At 48.8% G+C, this 14,226-nt stretch overlaps 1 protein-coding gene across 1 annotated transcript in view; it reads left to right on the top strand.

Annotated features, from left to right (window-relative positions):
• DOCK2 (dedicator of cytokinesis 2) overlaps positions 1-14,226 on the top strand; it is a 407,441-nt gene that overhangs the window by 345,432 nt on the left and 47,783 nt on the right. The window contains exons 33-34 of the mRNA XM_082836577.1: positions 996-1,144; positions 10,291-10,376. Coding sequence (XP_082692703.1) covers positions 996-1,144; positions 10,291-10,376 — 235 coding nt within the window. The remainder of the gene's footprint in view (positions 1-995; positions 1,145-10,290; positions 10,377-14,226) is intronic.

Genomic DNA, 14,226 nt, shown 5'->3' with positions numbered 1-14,226 from the left:
AGCCAGTGAGTGTAGGAGCTAGACAAATTTATTTCCTCATTCAGCAGACATTTACTGAGGATCTAATATGTTCTATGCTCAGTGCTACAGATACAACAATAAGAACAGACATGACCTCTACTCTCACAAAGCTCTCTGTGGGGGGAGGCAGACGTTTATCAAATGAAGCCATCATTGCCAAGTTGACTAAGAAGACAGACCACCAGCCAGTGCAGTATCTGACATAGCTGGCAGTGGGGTGGGCATGCAGTAGGGCTTTTCTCAGCCCATCCATCCATGAGGAGCCAGGTGGTAATGGGCAGATGTTGGGGAAAAAGCAGGGAAAAATATTACCAACAAAGGAGGCGTGTGTGCACGGGTCTGGCAGTGAGGAAACAAGGTGAGCTTGTGACAGTGGAACCAGGCCAGTGTGGCAAGAATGCCAAGAGCCAGGGGAGGGGACGCAGGAATGTCTTGAAATGAGGCTGAAGAAACAAGAACTTGTAGTTTCTCTGACCATAAGTGATGTTTTAACTCCCGCTATTACACTGACCATACTTTTATAGCAGGTTCTTGGCAGCAAAGTTTGCTTTCCTTGTTTTCATGAAACAGTTGGTAAAAGCATGTTTTCCAAATCTCAGGAACATGGCTTGTGTTGCAGACAGACATAATTTCAAGTATCCCTCTGATTTGCCATCACTAGCATATTCCGTCCGGGCCCTATTTGCAAAGGAGATGATGCAGGTGAAAACCCTTATACGCAGCGACGTGCGTTCCACACGCCTGGGTTATTATCCTTAACAACGGAGCTTGTTTTGGAAGATGCACACGTCTCTTACAAGAGTGGATGTACGTAAAGTGTCCAAAATGGTGCCTGGATCCCGGTAAACAACTATATCAGTGTTAACTATTGCTTTTACAATCTTGCCTCCCTTTTTTTCTTTGCCCAGGCGTGGTCTGAGAACCTGCGCATCATGAAAACTGTCTCATGGGTCCATGTCCCTCTTGTCTTTCAGGCCAGAACAAAATCTGCTTCATCCCAGGCATGGTGGGACCTATATTAGAGATGACACTTATCCCTGAGGCTGAGCTCCGGAAAGCCACCATCCCAATCTTCTTCGACATGATGCTGTGTGAATATCAAAGGAGTGGGGATTTCAAAAAGGTAAAAACTGAGGCTGGAAACTCATGCCAGCATCCCTAGTCCCCAGCCCATTTTTCCATAATGATATCCTTGTTCCATCTGCCTGGACTTCATTCAGAGGCTTGACGGTAGGCTGGGGACTTTTATGCTTGTGCCCTGAATGAGCTGGCAGATGGGATTTGGTCGGTATTCTATCACACTTTCCTGCCCGAGGCCGAGATTAAAATGCACTTTCTTGCTGTGTATCAGCGTGGTCCCTTTCTCAACAGGAAGTAGTAAGGATTCTATTTCTGTACCGAACAGCCCCCTCAAGGTGTGTCCAAAGGCCCCCTCCCTCCCACCTGCCCCAACGGGACACCCACCTCTGTCCAGCACTTCTGCTTCTGGGATGACTCGGAAGATCTGAATAGCTGAGAGAGAGCCTACCCCGCCAGGTGTCAGACCTGGCCATGCATCAGGGTTGACAGCAAGTGGAGCCCAAGGCCCATACGTAGGGAGGCCCCGCAGACCTGCCGCGGGGATGGAATGGGAGGCTTTCCCCAGCATGTAGGGAGTGAGCCGCCTGTGTCAAACGCGAGGGCCACTGACCAAGCATTGAAAATCCTGTCAAACTGGAAGGATAAGAACCGTTTTCTGGGCCCAGTCACTCCAGATGCTTCTGCCAGTGGAATAAGCACTGGTTTCCACAACAGGTTCCTGGCAACGTTCAGTAGTCACTCCCAGTTTAGGAAGGTGTGTCTAAGTCCCGCCAAGTTTGCCTTAGCAGTACCTCCAGGTCTCGCCCTCCTGTCCGCTCAGCGCCCTTCTCACCTGGTGCTCCGCCTAACTGGGCTCCGTGCCCTCTCTCCGGCCTTGCCGCATTTCTGCCTCTCATTCTATACCACGTCTGGCCGCCAAACAGTTTTCCTTAAAACAGGTATCTAAGTGCCTTCTAAAAGGCAGCAGATTCCAAAGTGCTCTTCCTTAAAATCCTTGCAGACCTTACCCTCCCATTGTTCACTGGTTCTCTAATCCTCACCAAATAAAGCCCAAACCCTGTCTCCTGCATTCCAGGCCCTCCTTGCTCTGGCCTTCCATCAAATGTTCCAGCCATTTCCTCCAACTCCTTCCTCCCACCTCACCTCCAGGCAACCCCCACCCCCCACCCGCACCAGCTCACCTGAGTTGCGTTGCCTTGGTGAGCATCCTCCTTCATGTTTCCTCTTCCTCGGGTTCTCTGCCACATTCACAGTCCTTCCTGCCAACATCGTCTACACTCCTACCAATCCTGCAAAGCCCACTCCAACGCTCATCCTTTAAGAGATCTTTGCCCTCTATTCCTATGTCATTCCAGCTGTCTGAGGTATCCTTATTATACACTGCCTTGCACTAAACTCATTTCTGCATCTTCCTCATCTTCATGTCATAAGAGTGATGATGATGATGGTGACAATGACTGCCATTAACTGGGCGTTTACTCTGTGTCAAGCACTGTAAATAACTTCCATACAGTAGTTCATGGGATGAACTTTTTATTACAACCCTGTGAGGTAGGCAGCATTACCACCCAATTTTAAGATGGAAGTGCTGAGGCTTAGAGAGGTGAAGTCACTTACCCGAAGTCACACATCAAGAAGGAGGCAGAGCAGAGGTTGCAACACACAGATCACTACAATCCCAAGCCCAGGCTGTGCCCACTGCACTTCCAGCCACTGGCCTCATCGCAGTAAGTGCTGGCTGAATGAAAGAACGAGTGGCATCCTTGCAAGCAGTGCCTTCTCAAAAAATGTTCCGTGGAGCTCTAATCCCACCAGATGCTCTATGGAAGAGGATTTCGAGGTTAAATACCTTGGGAAGCCCCTGCATGCCATAACCCCTTTGGAGACTTCCAGTGCACATTAACGTAGCCAAGGCACTGAGCTGTTCCACAGTAAACAGACCTGTTGAATTTCTCAAATTTATCTCTTGAAGAAACATCTATTGGATGTGCCAATCACTTTGGGAAAGGTGGTTCTAAGAGGAAAGAGACTAGTTAGCTGTGATGATCTCAGTGTGAGAGGGTGTGCTCCCCGCCCAGGGACTGGTGGGAGCTCTCTAGTCCCAGGAAGGCTGATAACCAGCTGCCCCCCTGCAAGGAGCCTGTAAAGAAATCAGGTGAGGAGTTCAGATGGAGAAAGACACCATATCCAACCAGCTGGGGTGGGGGAGTAGAAGGCGCAGCCCTGGATCGAGTGCTTGATGGTTGTCTGGAATCTGCTGCCTTTTAAGGGGGAGGAAAAGTCTGTGAAGCTTGGGAACCTGTGAAGGGCACAGTACATGGGATGAAGGGCATCGTGCTTCCCCTCAGGTCAGCACTCCCCGCAATGGTATGGGCACCAGCTGGCTCAGAAGATGTCCTGGGAGCAGGTGTGCAAAAGATACACTCCCAGTACTGATGGTATACAATGTCTGAAGGAGAAGCGCACCCAGGTCCTTTCTGGATTACAACCTGACAGCTGTGTTTGGTGGCCTCATGTCTTCCGAGGCTTGCCTGTCGTGTGATTTTCCTGCCCTAATGGATTCCCTTATTGAGGCATCCCTGTGGCATGCACCCACCTATTCCCCATGAATGGGGTCATCCCCGGGCTCCTCGCTCCAGGCATGTGTTCATCGTTAGCTCCTTCCCCAGTTGCTTCTCTTCATTGCTACCTTATCAAAAGGGATGGGACAGTCAGGCTGACTAATGGGGCAGCTTCCCACGTGAACGCAAGCTGCATGCTTGGTGGGAGCCCAGCTGTGGGATGAGCAGATCCAGGTGTTACCGCTTGGTTCGGAGTAAGCAGCCATGGACGGTGTCCCCAGGAAAGGGAGGAAGCATGGCCCCCATGAACCCCAAGCTGCCCTGATGGCCAGATCCAGAATGAACCGCAGAACCGGGGTTTGAGACCCAGCAGGCCTCGTGTGCAATCTGGTATTAGTGCACGATGCCAAATAATGAGATAAGGGAAGAACCACGTGCCCAGAAGATGACAGGGTTCCCTTTCTAAAATGTGGGTTTTAATGGAAATAGCAGAGCTCACAGGAGAACTTAGCAGGGCCTTTGCTCCTGGCTCACGCCAGGCCCTCTGGCCTGATACGCAATGTCGTGTAGTTCCTTTGCTGTCATCCCTTTGCTGGGCTCTTCCTCTGAGTTCTTCGCCTGAAGAATCCTAGTCACCCTTCAGCTGAGGCCTCACATGTTGGGAAAGCCTTTCCTGCTTCTTGGGGCAGTGGAGCACCTGGATGCAAGAGACCAAGATTTGTTCCAGCAGGATGAGCATGGACGGAACTGGGACAGGAAGAGGGTAGACTCTGAGTGGCTGGGGTGGGGAGAAGGAGGCTCCAGGGCAGTCTCTCTGCTACAAGTTTCTTATGCAACCTCATCACCAGATTTCCCTCCCTCCCCCTCTAGCCCCAATTAAATGCCTGATGCATTTGACTGACAGCCATTACCCCTCAGGAGTACATCACTTCACCCCAGACCGTCTCTCTCTTTAACTGGGACTGGATTTCATGTCCCTGGTACACTCCATGATTCCCGTGGTGGGGCTGTGGACAGCAAGAGGGGCCTTGAGTTGGTCACGCTGTGGCTGGCGTGGCCATGCCCCAGTTAAAGTGAAATGCATCTAGTCTTACCTGCGTGGAGCTCAGGCATGTCACCTGTGCCCCATAGCATGACAACCTGCTCATAGGTCTGCCTCCATCACAAGACTGTGAGCTCCTCTTTGAGGGCCAAAGCGGTTCCCTCAGGCCTGAACTCCCAGCACCCGTCAAGTGCCTGACGGGAATGTGACGTGAACCATGTCAACGTTCTCAGTATGAATGGAGGCATTTAGACCTCCGTCCCACCACTGCCTTGGTACAGAGAGGAACATTCCAGTAAATGTTTTTATAGTGTAGGATAATGAGGGTGGCTGACCACTGCCTGAGTAACCCCATAGGAGGCTGGGTAGACCAGCTGTCTTGCTGGCCAAGTCTTTGTGGAGGGAGGGACTGTGGGCTTTCTAGATGATGTTGGTGGGAAAGAATGGAGGTCCTGGGTTGTAGAGAGGAAGTAGGGGGGTTACCTATGAGGCAGATTGTAGAACAGGATTAGGTACTAATCAGCAGGAGGGTCTGAGCTCTCAGCAGGCAGGAGATCCAGAGAGAATCCCTTTCTCAGAGAAGGAAGAGATAATAGCATTTGACAGCAGCACTTAAAACAGTGCCTGGAACACAGCAGGAACTCAATGATTGCTTGTTGAATGAATTAATGGACAAAGATATCAGTTTGGCAGATTCCACTGAGACTGAGTGTTGGCATGGAGTGAACTGGTGATTCAAATGGCTTAGAACATAATGTGGAAAAGTGCAAATCAATTCACTAACTATGTACTGAGCACCTACTGTCTTCTGGACACTGTGCTTTGGAGTCAGATAGACTTGCTGCTTATCAGCTGAATAAATTTGGGTAGGTTAGTTAACCTTTCTCAGTCTCAGTTTTTCATCCATAAAATGTGTATCATAATACCATCATAGGTTCCCAAACTCAAGCTCCATGGGTGATGAAATGAAACAGGAAGAGATGAGATAACTCAAAGAAAATTAGGAAGGTGCACCAACTTGCATCGGCGTCCCTCCTCACATGACATTGTCTCCTCCAGCTTCCTCCCATGTCGGCTTCCACCCGCCCCAGGACAGCCAGCATTTAGTTAACAAAGGAGACCACAGGCTGACTTACTGGTGCCAGTTTCTGGCCTGTCACACTATCTCTGCCCCCTCCCGTGTCATAGTCAGCACTTTACCTTTTTTTTTTAAAGGAATTTTGCCTTTTTTTAAAAAAAAATTTATTTTTTTTTTTTATTTATTTTTGACTGTGTTGGGTCTTTGTTTCTGTGCGAGGGCTTTCTCTAGTTGCGGCAAGTGGGGGCCACTCTTCATCGCGGTGCGTGGGCCTCTCACTATTGCGGCCTCTCTTGTTGCGGAGCACAGGCTCCAGACGCGCAGGCTTAGTAATTGTGGCTCATGGGGCCAGCTGCTCCGCGGCATGTGGGATCTTCCCAGACCAGGGCTCGAACCCGTGTCCCCTGCATTGGCAGGGAGATTCTCAACTACTGTGCCACCAGAGAAGCCCAGCACTTTACCTTTGAAGGTAGCTGAGGAAGAGCTCTTGATCCCTAAATTTCACACTTCGGAGGGGCCCGGCTCCTATCAAAGAAATGTTCTAGGCAAACAAGATGATGAAAATAGCCAAGAGGTTCTAAAGCAGTCAAGAGAGGCAGAGGAAACAGTGCAGGGAAGGCATGATGCAAATGTGAGGCCCACGTGATGTCATTCTGCTGCAGCAGGAGGTCTGGACTCCTAGAGCTCACCCCCGTTTTCCTGAGTGTTTAAGATGGCTATTGGGCCCTGCGGCATGTAACTTTTGTGAAAGTAACCTGAGGATGCTCCTTAACAAATATCCATCTTGCAGGGGTTGGGGAAGGAGTCAGTGATGTGATGCAGTCTTGTAGTGTGGGTGAAATGGGATTAATTTGGAGAAGCCAGAGCTGCGCCCTAAGCTCTGCATAGTGACAGTGTTGGGGGGTAAGGCCTGTCATGCTGACGTAATGTAGTGTATGTTTGGGAGTGTATGGGACCCTTGGGAGTACCCTAAGTCAAGCCCATCCATCCTTTGAAACCCAAGACAAAGGTCCCACTGTGCCTGTTTCCTGATTTATAAATGAGGCTGATGATATCCATTTCCCTTGACTGTTGTAATATGATGCTAATGAAGAGGACAATGTCAACAATGTCATGATGATGATTGCCAACAAATATGAAGCACTTACTATGTGCTAAGCGCCAGGCCAGGCCTTTCACACGTGTTTTCCCATTAACTTCTCGCCACAGCACTATAAAGTCAGTGCCGTTTTAAATTTCCATTTAATAGATGAGAAAACTGAGCCTCAGAAAGGCTTATTAACTTGCCCAACATCACATGGTGGGGAAAACAGTCAAAGCGCGACTCAAACTAAGTCTGTTTGTTGTCAAACCCTGTGGTCATAGCCACTCCTGAGCAGAGCACAGCACTGGCCCCGGCAGCCCAAAGGGCCAGAGTCTACCCTGGGACATGCTTGACTGAGGCCTTCCCTCTCTAACCCACTCCGGAGGGTTCAGGCGTGGCTGGCGTCCTGGAACCCTGTAATTTCCCTCCCTGTGGGCTCTTTTGTGACCCTGAGACAAGTGCTTATTTAGCCCATCCACTTCTTGGCTCTAAAGGAAAGTTCATCTCATGAGGAGGAATCGTGCCAGCATTTACCATTGAACAATTTAGACAAAAAAGCTGGTTTTTCTCCCCCGAGAACTGCTTTCCAGTAACATTCAGCAGTAATAACAATAACATTAGCAGCAATCATAAGATGACAAGCAAACCCAGTGCGTACTTGAGCCTACGCACTCCCCTAGTGCTTTAGAAATAAAATTTCCCCAGCCCTCCCAACTACCCCATGAGGTGGGTACCACTGTTATTCCTATAATATTGATCAGAATCAACAAGCTATGGCCCCAGGCCGAATCTGTCCTGCCACCTGTTTTTGTAAATAAAGTTTTACTGGACTGGAGTCACGCCCATTTGCTTTTGTATTGGCTACGGCTGTTTTGGCGCTGTAACAGCAGAGGTGAGTCGTTGTGACAGAGACTGACCCACGACGCCTAAAATATTTACTATCTGTCCCTTAAAGAAAATGTCTACTGAGCCCTGATAGAAACTCTGACACTGAGGATTAGAAAGACCTACTAGCTTTCCCAAGATGGTGGAGGGGATGGAGGAGACATTGAAAGCCAGTGCTCATTTACCCCAACCGCGGCCTAACGTCAGCACCTACTCTTGTGGTCCCTTGGCTATATTTCTTCCTGCCCTAGGCTTGACACAGTATGCATGTCTAATGGTGCTAGCCCCCAGTCCCCGACTTTGGATGACGCTTGACATGGTTAACAAAATGCTTAACAAAATGCATCATGTAAGTGGCACGATTCATGTGTAGAGTGGCGGCCCAGACCCTCGCCATACTGGCCTCTGTCTAGGTCTCCGCTCTGATTTCCATCCTTTCTTGCTTGAACTCTCTGCTCCAGCTGAACGCTCTCCTCATTTTTCTCCACGTTCCAAGCTCCACACCTTTGCTCAGTCCATCCGCCCCCCCCCGACACACACACACATAGAATGCCTTTCCTTTTCCTATTTATCACAATCCTACCCATCTTTCCAGGCCTGTGTATCTCCTTCCATAAATCTTCCTCAACCGTGGAAACTCACAGGAAATTCTCTCTCAGCACAAGCTGTATCAGCACAAGCTTCCGGTCCTTACCTTTGGCCCTTAGCCCACAAAAGTGAGGGAACAATGGCCCCACGGATGATATGTGAAGCAGAGGGAAAGTGAATCTGGTCTCTGCGTTCCATCACCGAAAGATTCCAGCCAGCTCGACTGGGCTTGATCCTTTGTGCACTGGAAAGAGCCTGCCAGAATGTCTCTGCCATTCATCTGAGACTTCAGACAAGCCACTTAAACTCTCTGGGCCTCTCTTGCATCTGTAATGATAACTGACACTTACTGAGGGTGGTGCTAAGCAGGGGCTGGCTGTTTTTCATGCATTATAGCATTTAAAGGTGATCCTTGACTTCCAGACCTCATGGAGTTATTGTGAGGACTGAGGGTAAAGGGGCTGAGTTAGGATCCAGGAGCGCCCAAGGGCTCCCTGGACCTTGTTGAGCTTTGCCAAGAACCTCCCTCCCTTCTCTAAGTGCCAGTTTCTTATCTACTGGTAAGAAGGGAGATGGGTGGACTGCATGATCTGGATGGACTCATCAAGGCATGATATTAAACCAGTATACAAACCGTTTTTGCATTACAGCCATGTAAGAGAGACAACAAATGGCTCTTCAGAATGTTGAACTCAACTGGGTGAAATGCTTCTTGACATTGAAAGTAGGAAGACAAAATACTCTCTGGCTTCAGTGTTACAAGATTTGGTGTGTAGGTGCATACTTACTTTCAGGTCACTTAGCTAGTCTGATCTCTGACCATTACAGTTGTCACCAGACTTGACTCTCTGAGGCATTAATTCATATAAATATGACAGCTTCAGTTACGGCTGGATTCAGGAGCTCAAAAATGGCACGAGGTTTCAGTCTCTCTCCATCCCTTCCTCTCTGCTTTCCACTACATTGGTGTCATTCTCAGGCAGCCTCTTTCTTTTTTTTTTTTTTTTTTTTTTTTTGCGGTACACGGGCCTCTCACTGTTGTGGCCTCTTCCGCTGTGGAGCACAGGCTCCGGATGCGCAGGCTCAGCGGCCATGGCTCACGGGTGCAGCCGCTCCGCGGCATGTGGGATCTTCCCGGACCAGGGCATGAACCCGTGTCCCCTGTATTGGCAGGCAGACTCTCAACCACTGCGCCACCAGGGAAACCCACAGCCTCTTTCATTGTGGTCCTTTCCAGCAGCCCCGGGCTTAAAACCTTCCATCTTCAAGTTAAGCAGAAAGACTTCTTTTTCCTAAGAGTGTCAACAAAACCTCAGATTTCAGTCTCACTGGCTTGATCTGGGCCTTAATTGTAGGGTCTGGATAATGAAAGATACTGATCAGGAGCTTGGCCTGTGTCATGTACCTGTACCCACACCTAGAGCTGGGGAGGTATGGTCAGCCCACCTGAGTCTCACAAACTGAAATTAGGGTTGATGTGATTACCAAAGTATAGAGAAAGGAATGCTAGGCAGGCAGAAATAATAGCTGTTCATGACAACATGCCATTCTCTGAAGATCAGTGCTCTGTCACATCCCTCAGTGCCTTTGCACATGTTATACCCTCTGCTAGGAATGCCCTTTCTCTTTCCATTCTCCTGCAAAATTTCAAGATAAACTTGAGAACAAGGTCAAATGACATGGGCTGTGAGCCTTCCCTGTCGACTCTCCTCTCTCTCTCTCCTATGCCCATCTCTCTGCTCCAGCACTTACCATCTATGGCTCTTCTCCACTTTCCGGGAACTGCTAAAAGGCAAATGTAGTATCCTGTTCCATTTTGCATTCCCAGTGTTCAGCACTGAACCTGGGAGATGATATATGCTCCCTAAGCTTTGGTTAAAAAAATGAATTGACTAATTTCAGTATTCAGCCTTCTAATGTTATTGTTGATTTTCATCTCCTGCTTCTTCAGTTTGAAAATGAAATCATCCTCAAGCTGGACCACGAGGTGGAAGGGGGCCGAGGGGACGAGCAGTACATGCAGCTGCTGGAGTCAATGTAAGTTCAGTGCCCAGCATGGGAGGAGCCGGGAAGGTGGGCCCGAGGCCGGAGGGCTTAGGACTCCAGGGGGCTCCAGTGGCTCTGTCCTCCCCTGGAGATAGGCTCATGGGTATGGGAGAGTCTCCATTTTTGGAAGAAATCTCACATCTCTCTCTGCAGTGGCTGTTTCTTTGATATCGATAGGACAGGTCAGATAAAAAGAAACTTTGCTGTGTTGGAGAGGGAAATAATCCACCAAAATGTTCACTCTTGTTATCTCTTAGCTGTGGAATAATTTTTGCTGTCTTTTCCTTTTTTCTTTCTCAATCTTTGACAGATATTGGTCACAACCAGCATTTATGGAAACCACGCTAAGTGCTCTCCCTGTATTGTCTCATTTAGTTGCGTTTTCTCTGTTTGATCCCATTTCACATAGGTGGCCCCCAAAGCTCAGGGAAATGTCTTGTCCGAGGAAACTAGGCCAAGCTAGTCAAGTGGACAAGCTGGGACTGAACCCAGCTCTGCTGGACTCCAGCGCACAGGCCTGATGAGGCAGTGGGCAGTGGGTAGCACCCAGGAGCACTGGCCTTGGACTCAGGACACTGTGTTGTTTTAACAGCTCATTGAGATGTAATTCACATACCATGCAGTTCGCCTAAAGTGTACGATTCAATGGCTTTCAGTATATTCACAGAGCTGTGCAACCATTACCACAGTCAATTGTGAACATTTTTGTTACCTCCCGAAAGAAAGCCCATACCCCTTAGCCATCATCCCCTCCCCTTCTCTGGGGTTTCTACGGATGTGTCTATCCTGGACATTACATACAAATAGAATCATACGATACATGGTCCTTTGTGACTGGCTTCTTTCTCATAACATGTTCTCAGGGTTCACCCATGCTGTAACACGTGTCAGTATTTCACTTCTTTTTATTGCCGAATAATATTTCACTGTTTGGAAACACCCCATTTTGTTTTTTCATTCATCAGCGGTTGGATTTTTAGACTGTCTCCATTTGGGGCTATCAGGAATGATGCTACTTTGAGCGTTCATATACAAATGTTTGTGTGGACGCATGTTTACAGTCCTCTTGGGTGTATAACTAGGAGTGGAATTGCTGGGTCATATGGCAACTCTGTATGTAACCTTTTGAGGAAGCATCAGACTGTTTTCCAAAGTGACTATACCAGTTACCTTCCTACCAGCAAGGTACAAGGCTTCCAATTTCTCCACATCCTTCTGAGCACTTGTTAGTATCCATCTTACTGATTATAGCCATCCTAAAATCAGAGTGAAATGAAATCTCATCGTCCCTTCAGTTTGCATTTCCTACATGGCTAATGATGTTGAGCATCTTTTCACGTGCTTATTGGCCATTAGTGTATCGTTGGAGGAAGTCACTGGATTTCCATCTTGATTCCAGCACTTAGCAGCTGCACCACTTTGGAACAATCATGCACCATCGTTGGCTTCAGTGTGCCCAGCTGTAAAATGGGGATAATAGGCCTCCTATGGTTACACTGAAGAGTGAATAACTATAAAACATGTGCACACAGCAGGTAGAAGCTCAGGAAATGTCCTTTGATCCCTCCTAACTCCCAGTTTCTATCTCTGACACCATGATAAGAGTGAGGACTTCTCCCAAGGTTCAGGAATGTGACTCACACATCCCAAATTCCCTTTTTTTTTTTTTGCGGTACGCGGGCCTCTCACTGTTGTGACCTCTCCCGTTGCGGAGCACAGGCTCCGGACGCGCAGGCCCAGCGGCCATGGCCCTCGGGCCCAGCCGCTCCGTGGCACGCGGGATCCTCCCGGACCGGGGCACGAACCCGCGTCCCCCGCATCAGCAGGCGGACTCTGAACCACTGCGCCACCAGGGAGGCCCCCAGATTCCCTCTTAATTATAGATTCCCTGATTTGTATGATTCTCTGATATATATCTGATCTTGAATTCTTTCCCCAGTCCTCTTGGAATATTTTAACTTTAACAACAAAAGCATACTGAAGGTCTTGCTCTGACCCTCACAATGACCCTCTCTCCCCTGCCCAGCGGGCAGAGCCCCGTGGACAGAGTTGAGTCCCAAGCAGCACCGTCCCAGCTGCCCTCGCCCCCTCCTGTCACTGTGCACAGCCATCACTAAACACCTAGAAAGCAAAGGCCACTGGGCTAGCGGAGCAGCCCATCATCTGCTCCTCGGGTAGGTATCGAGACTGATTGTCCGTGGGGAGATGACATTGTGCCTGAGTTAATGTTTTTCTTAAAGCTCAAGAAAGGAAGCATCTAAATATTGACCAGAAGTGAGACCAGGGCTGGCGCTGGCAGTTTCCATTTTTATAAGCGGATGGGGCCCTGCGGCCAGTCTTCAGATGTTCAGCAGGATTTTCAAATCCTTCCTGATCGATTATTTATAAAAGGAGTCCTTAGAGATCAAGGAAATTAAAAAACAGCTCATTATTTTCCTCCTGAAACAGGGGCGTGAATGATTTTTGCAAAACTAATCAAGCCCAACCTGAAGAGTCAGGACCCCCTCAGAACACCCAGGGGCCAAGTCCCTGCACCTTCCTTCCTTTTGACTTCCTGAACCTCAGTTTCCTTATCTGCAAATTGGGGATAAAAATACCATCCAACTCCTAGAGTTTTTATTGAGAAGAAACAAGACAGATCGTGAAAAGTGCTTAGCACAGTTTGTGACACCTTGTAGGTAATCTGGAAATAGTAGTTATTATTATCATTGATCAGGTGGATATCGATGTGATTATTTGAAGCCATGAGCTTACCTATCATTCCTCTTCCAGACTAGTGAAGCTCAGCTCCTCTAACCCTTCTTCCCAGCCCCTCATTCAGGGCCTCCACTGATACATAGGGCCCACTCTGGGCAGACGCAGTTCTGTGGGCACATGGCTTGGTAACTGGATGGTGTTTTTGTGAATCAAGCAAGGCTTCCCTTCTGGTGGCAGCGGAAGCCCTGCATCGAGGCACAAGGGTGAGGGCATGAAGTGGTGCTGCATTTCAGTATTCATGTGCTCTCATGCAGTGCACAGCCTTACACAGCATCCCGCCCCTCCCCATCCTTAGAGCTCTCCTTGGAGCCCACCCGCATTAGTGCACATCTGTCTTAAAGTGAGAGTCCCATACCGAATGGAGTAATGAGACACATTCTACCCTCCTGTATTCCATCTGCCTGGGAATATTTCTAAAAGTGGCACGGGGGCTGGAAGCCTGAAAGGGACAGAGAAGGTGTATTCTGGGGCCCAGATCCCACTCAGACCAGTTCAGTTGAAAGGGGACCTGTCATAAGAAGCACAAAATACATAGTTTTTAAAGGAATAAGTGAAAAGTCCAGTTCCATAGGCACTGACAAAGCTGTGGGTCAGGACTCCCTCCCTCTGAAGGCCTCCCATACTGAATGCAGAGGGAGGTGTGAGCTCCCTCCAGCCCCCACCAAGGCAGGAGCATAGATGCGGAGTGGCCAGTGTTCTGCCATCCCTCCTTGCACTGAGTGAGGGACTATTGCATCACTTCGAGAGTCTCCTAGCTCTTTATCATTGCCACTTCCATTCCATTGTTGGGCTCAAAGGAGAGGACCTTGGCAGGTTGGCAGGATGGAGATTAGAACTCAGCCCCACGCGCCTCGAGCCTAGCCTACAAACTGAGGGTGACAACAATGCCTACCTCAAGAAGATTATGTGAGTGTTAAACAAGATAATCAGTAAAACCGGCTTAGCACAACATCTGGAACACAGGTACTCAATAAATGATAGTATCATGTATTACAGTTAGCTTTTATTTCTGTATCCACTTCCACTGCTAGATGGTGAACTCCTGGAGGTCAGTGAATTGCTAGCTCTGAGATCTCTGAATCCC

Source organism: Leucopleurus acutus (genome assembly GCF_964270905.1).
Source record: "Leucopleurus acutus genome assembly, chromosome: 3".
NCBI classification, from domain to species: domain Eukaryota; kingdom Metazoa; phylum Chordata; class Mammalia; order Artiodactyla; family Delphinidae; genus Leucopleurus; species Leucopleurus acutus.
This window is presented reverse-complemented; position numbering and strand designations above follow the sequence as displayed.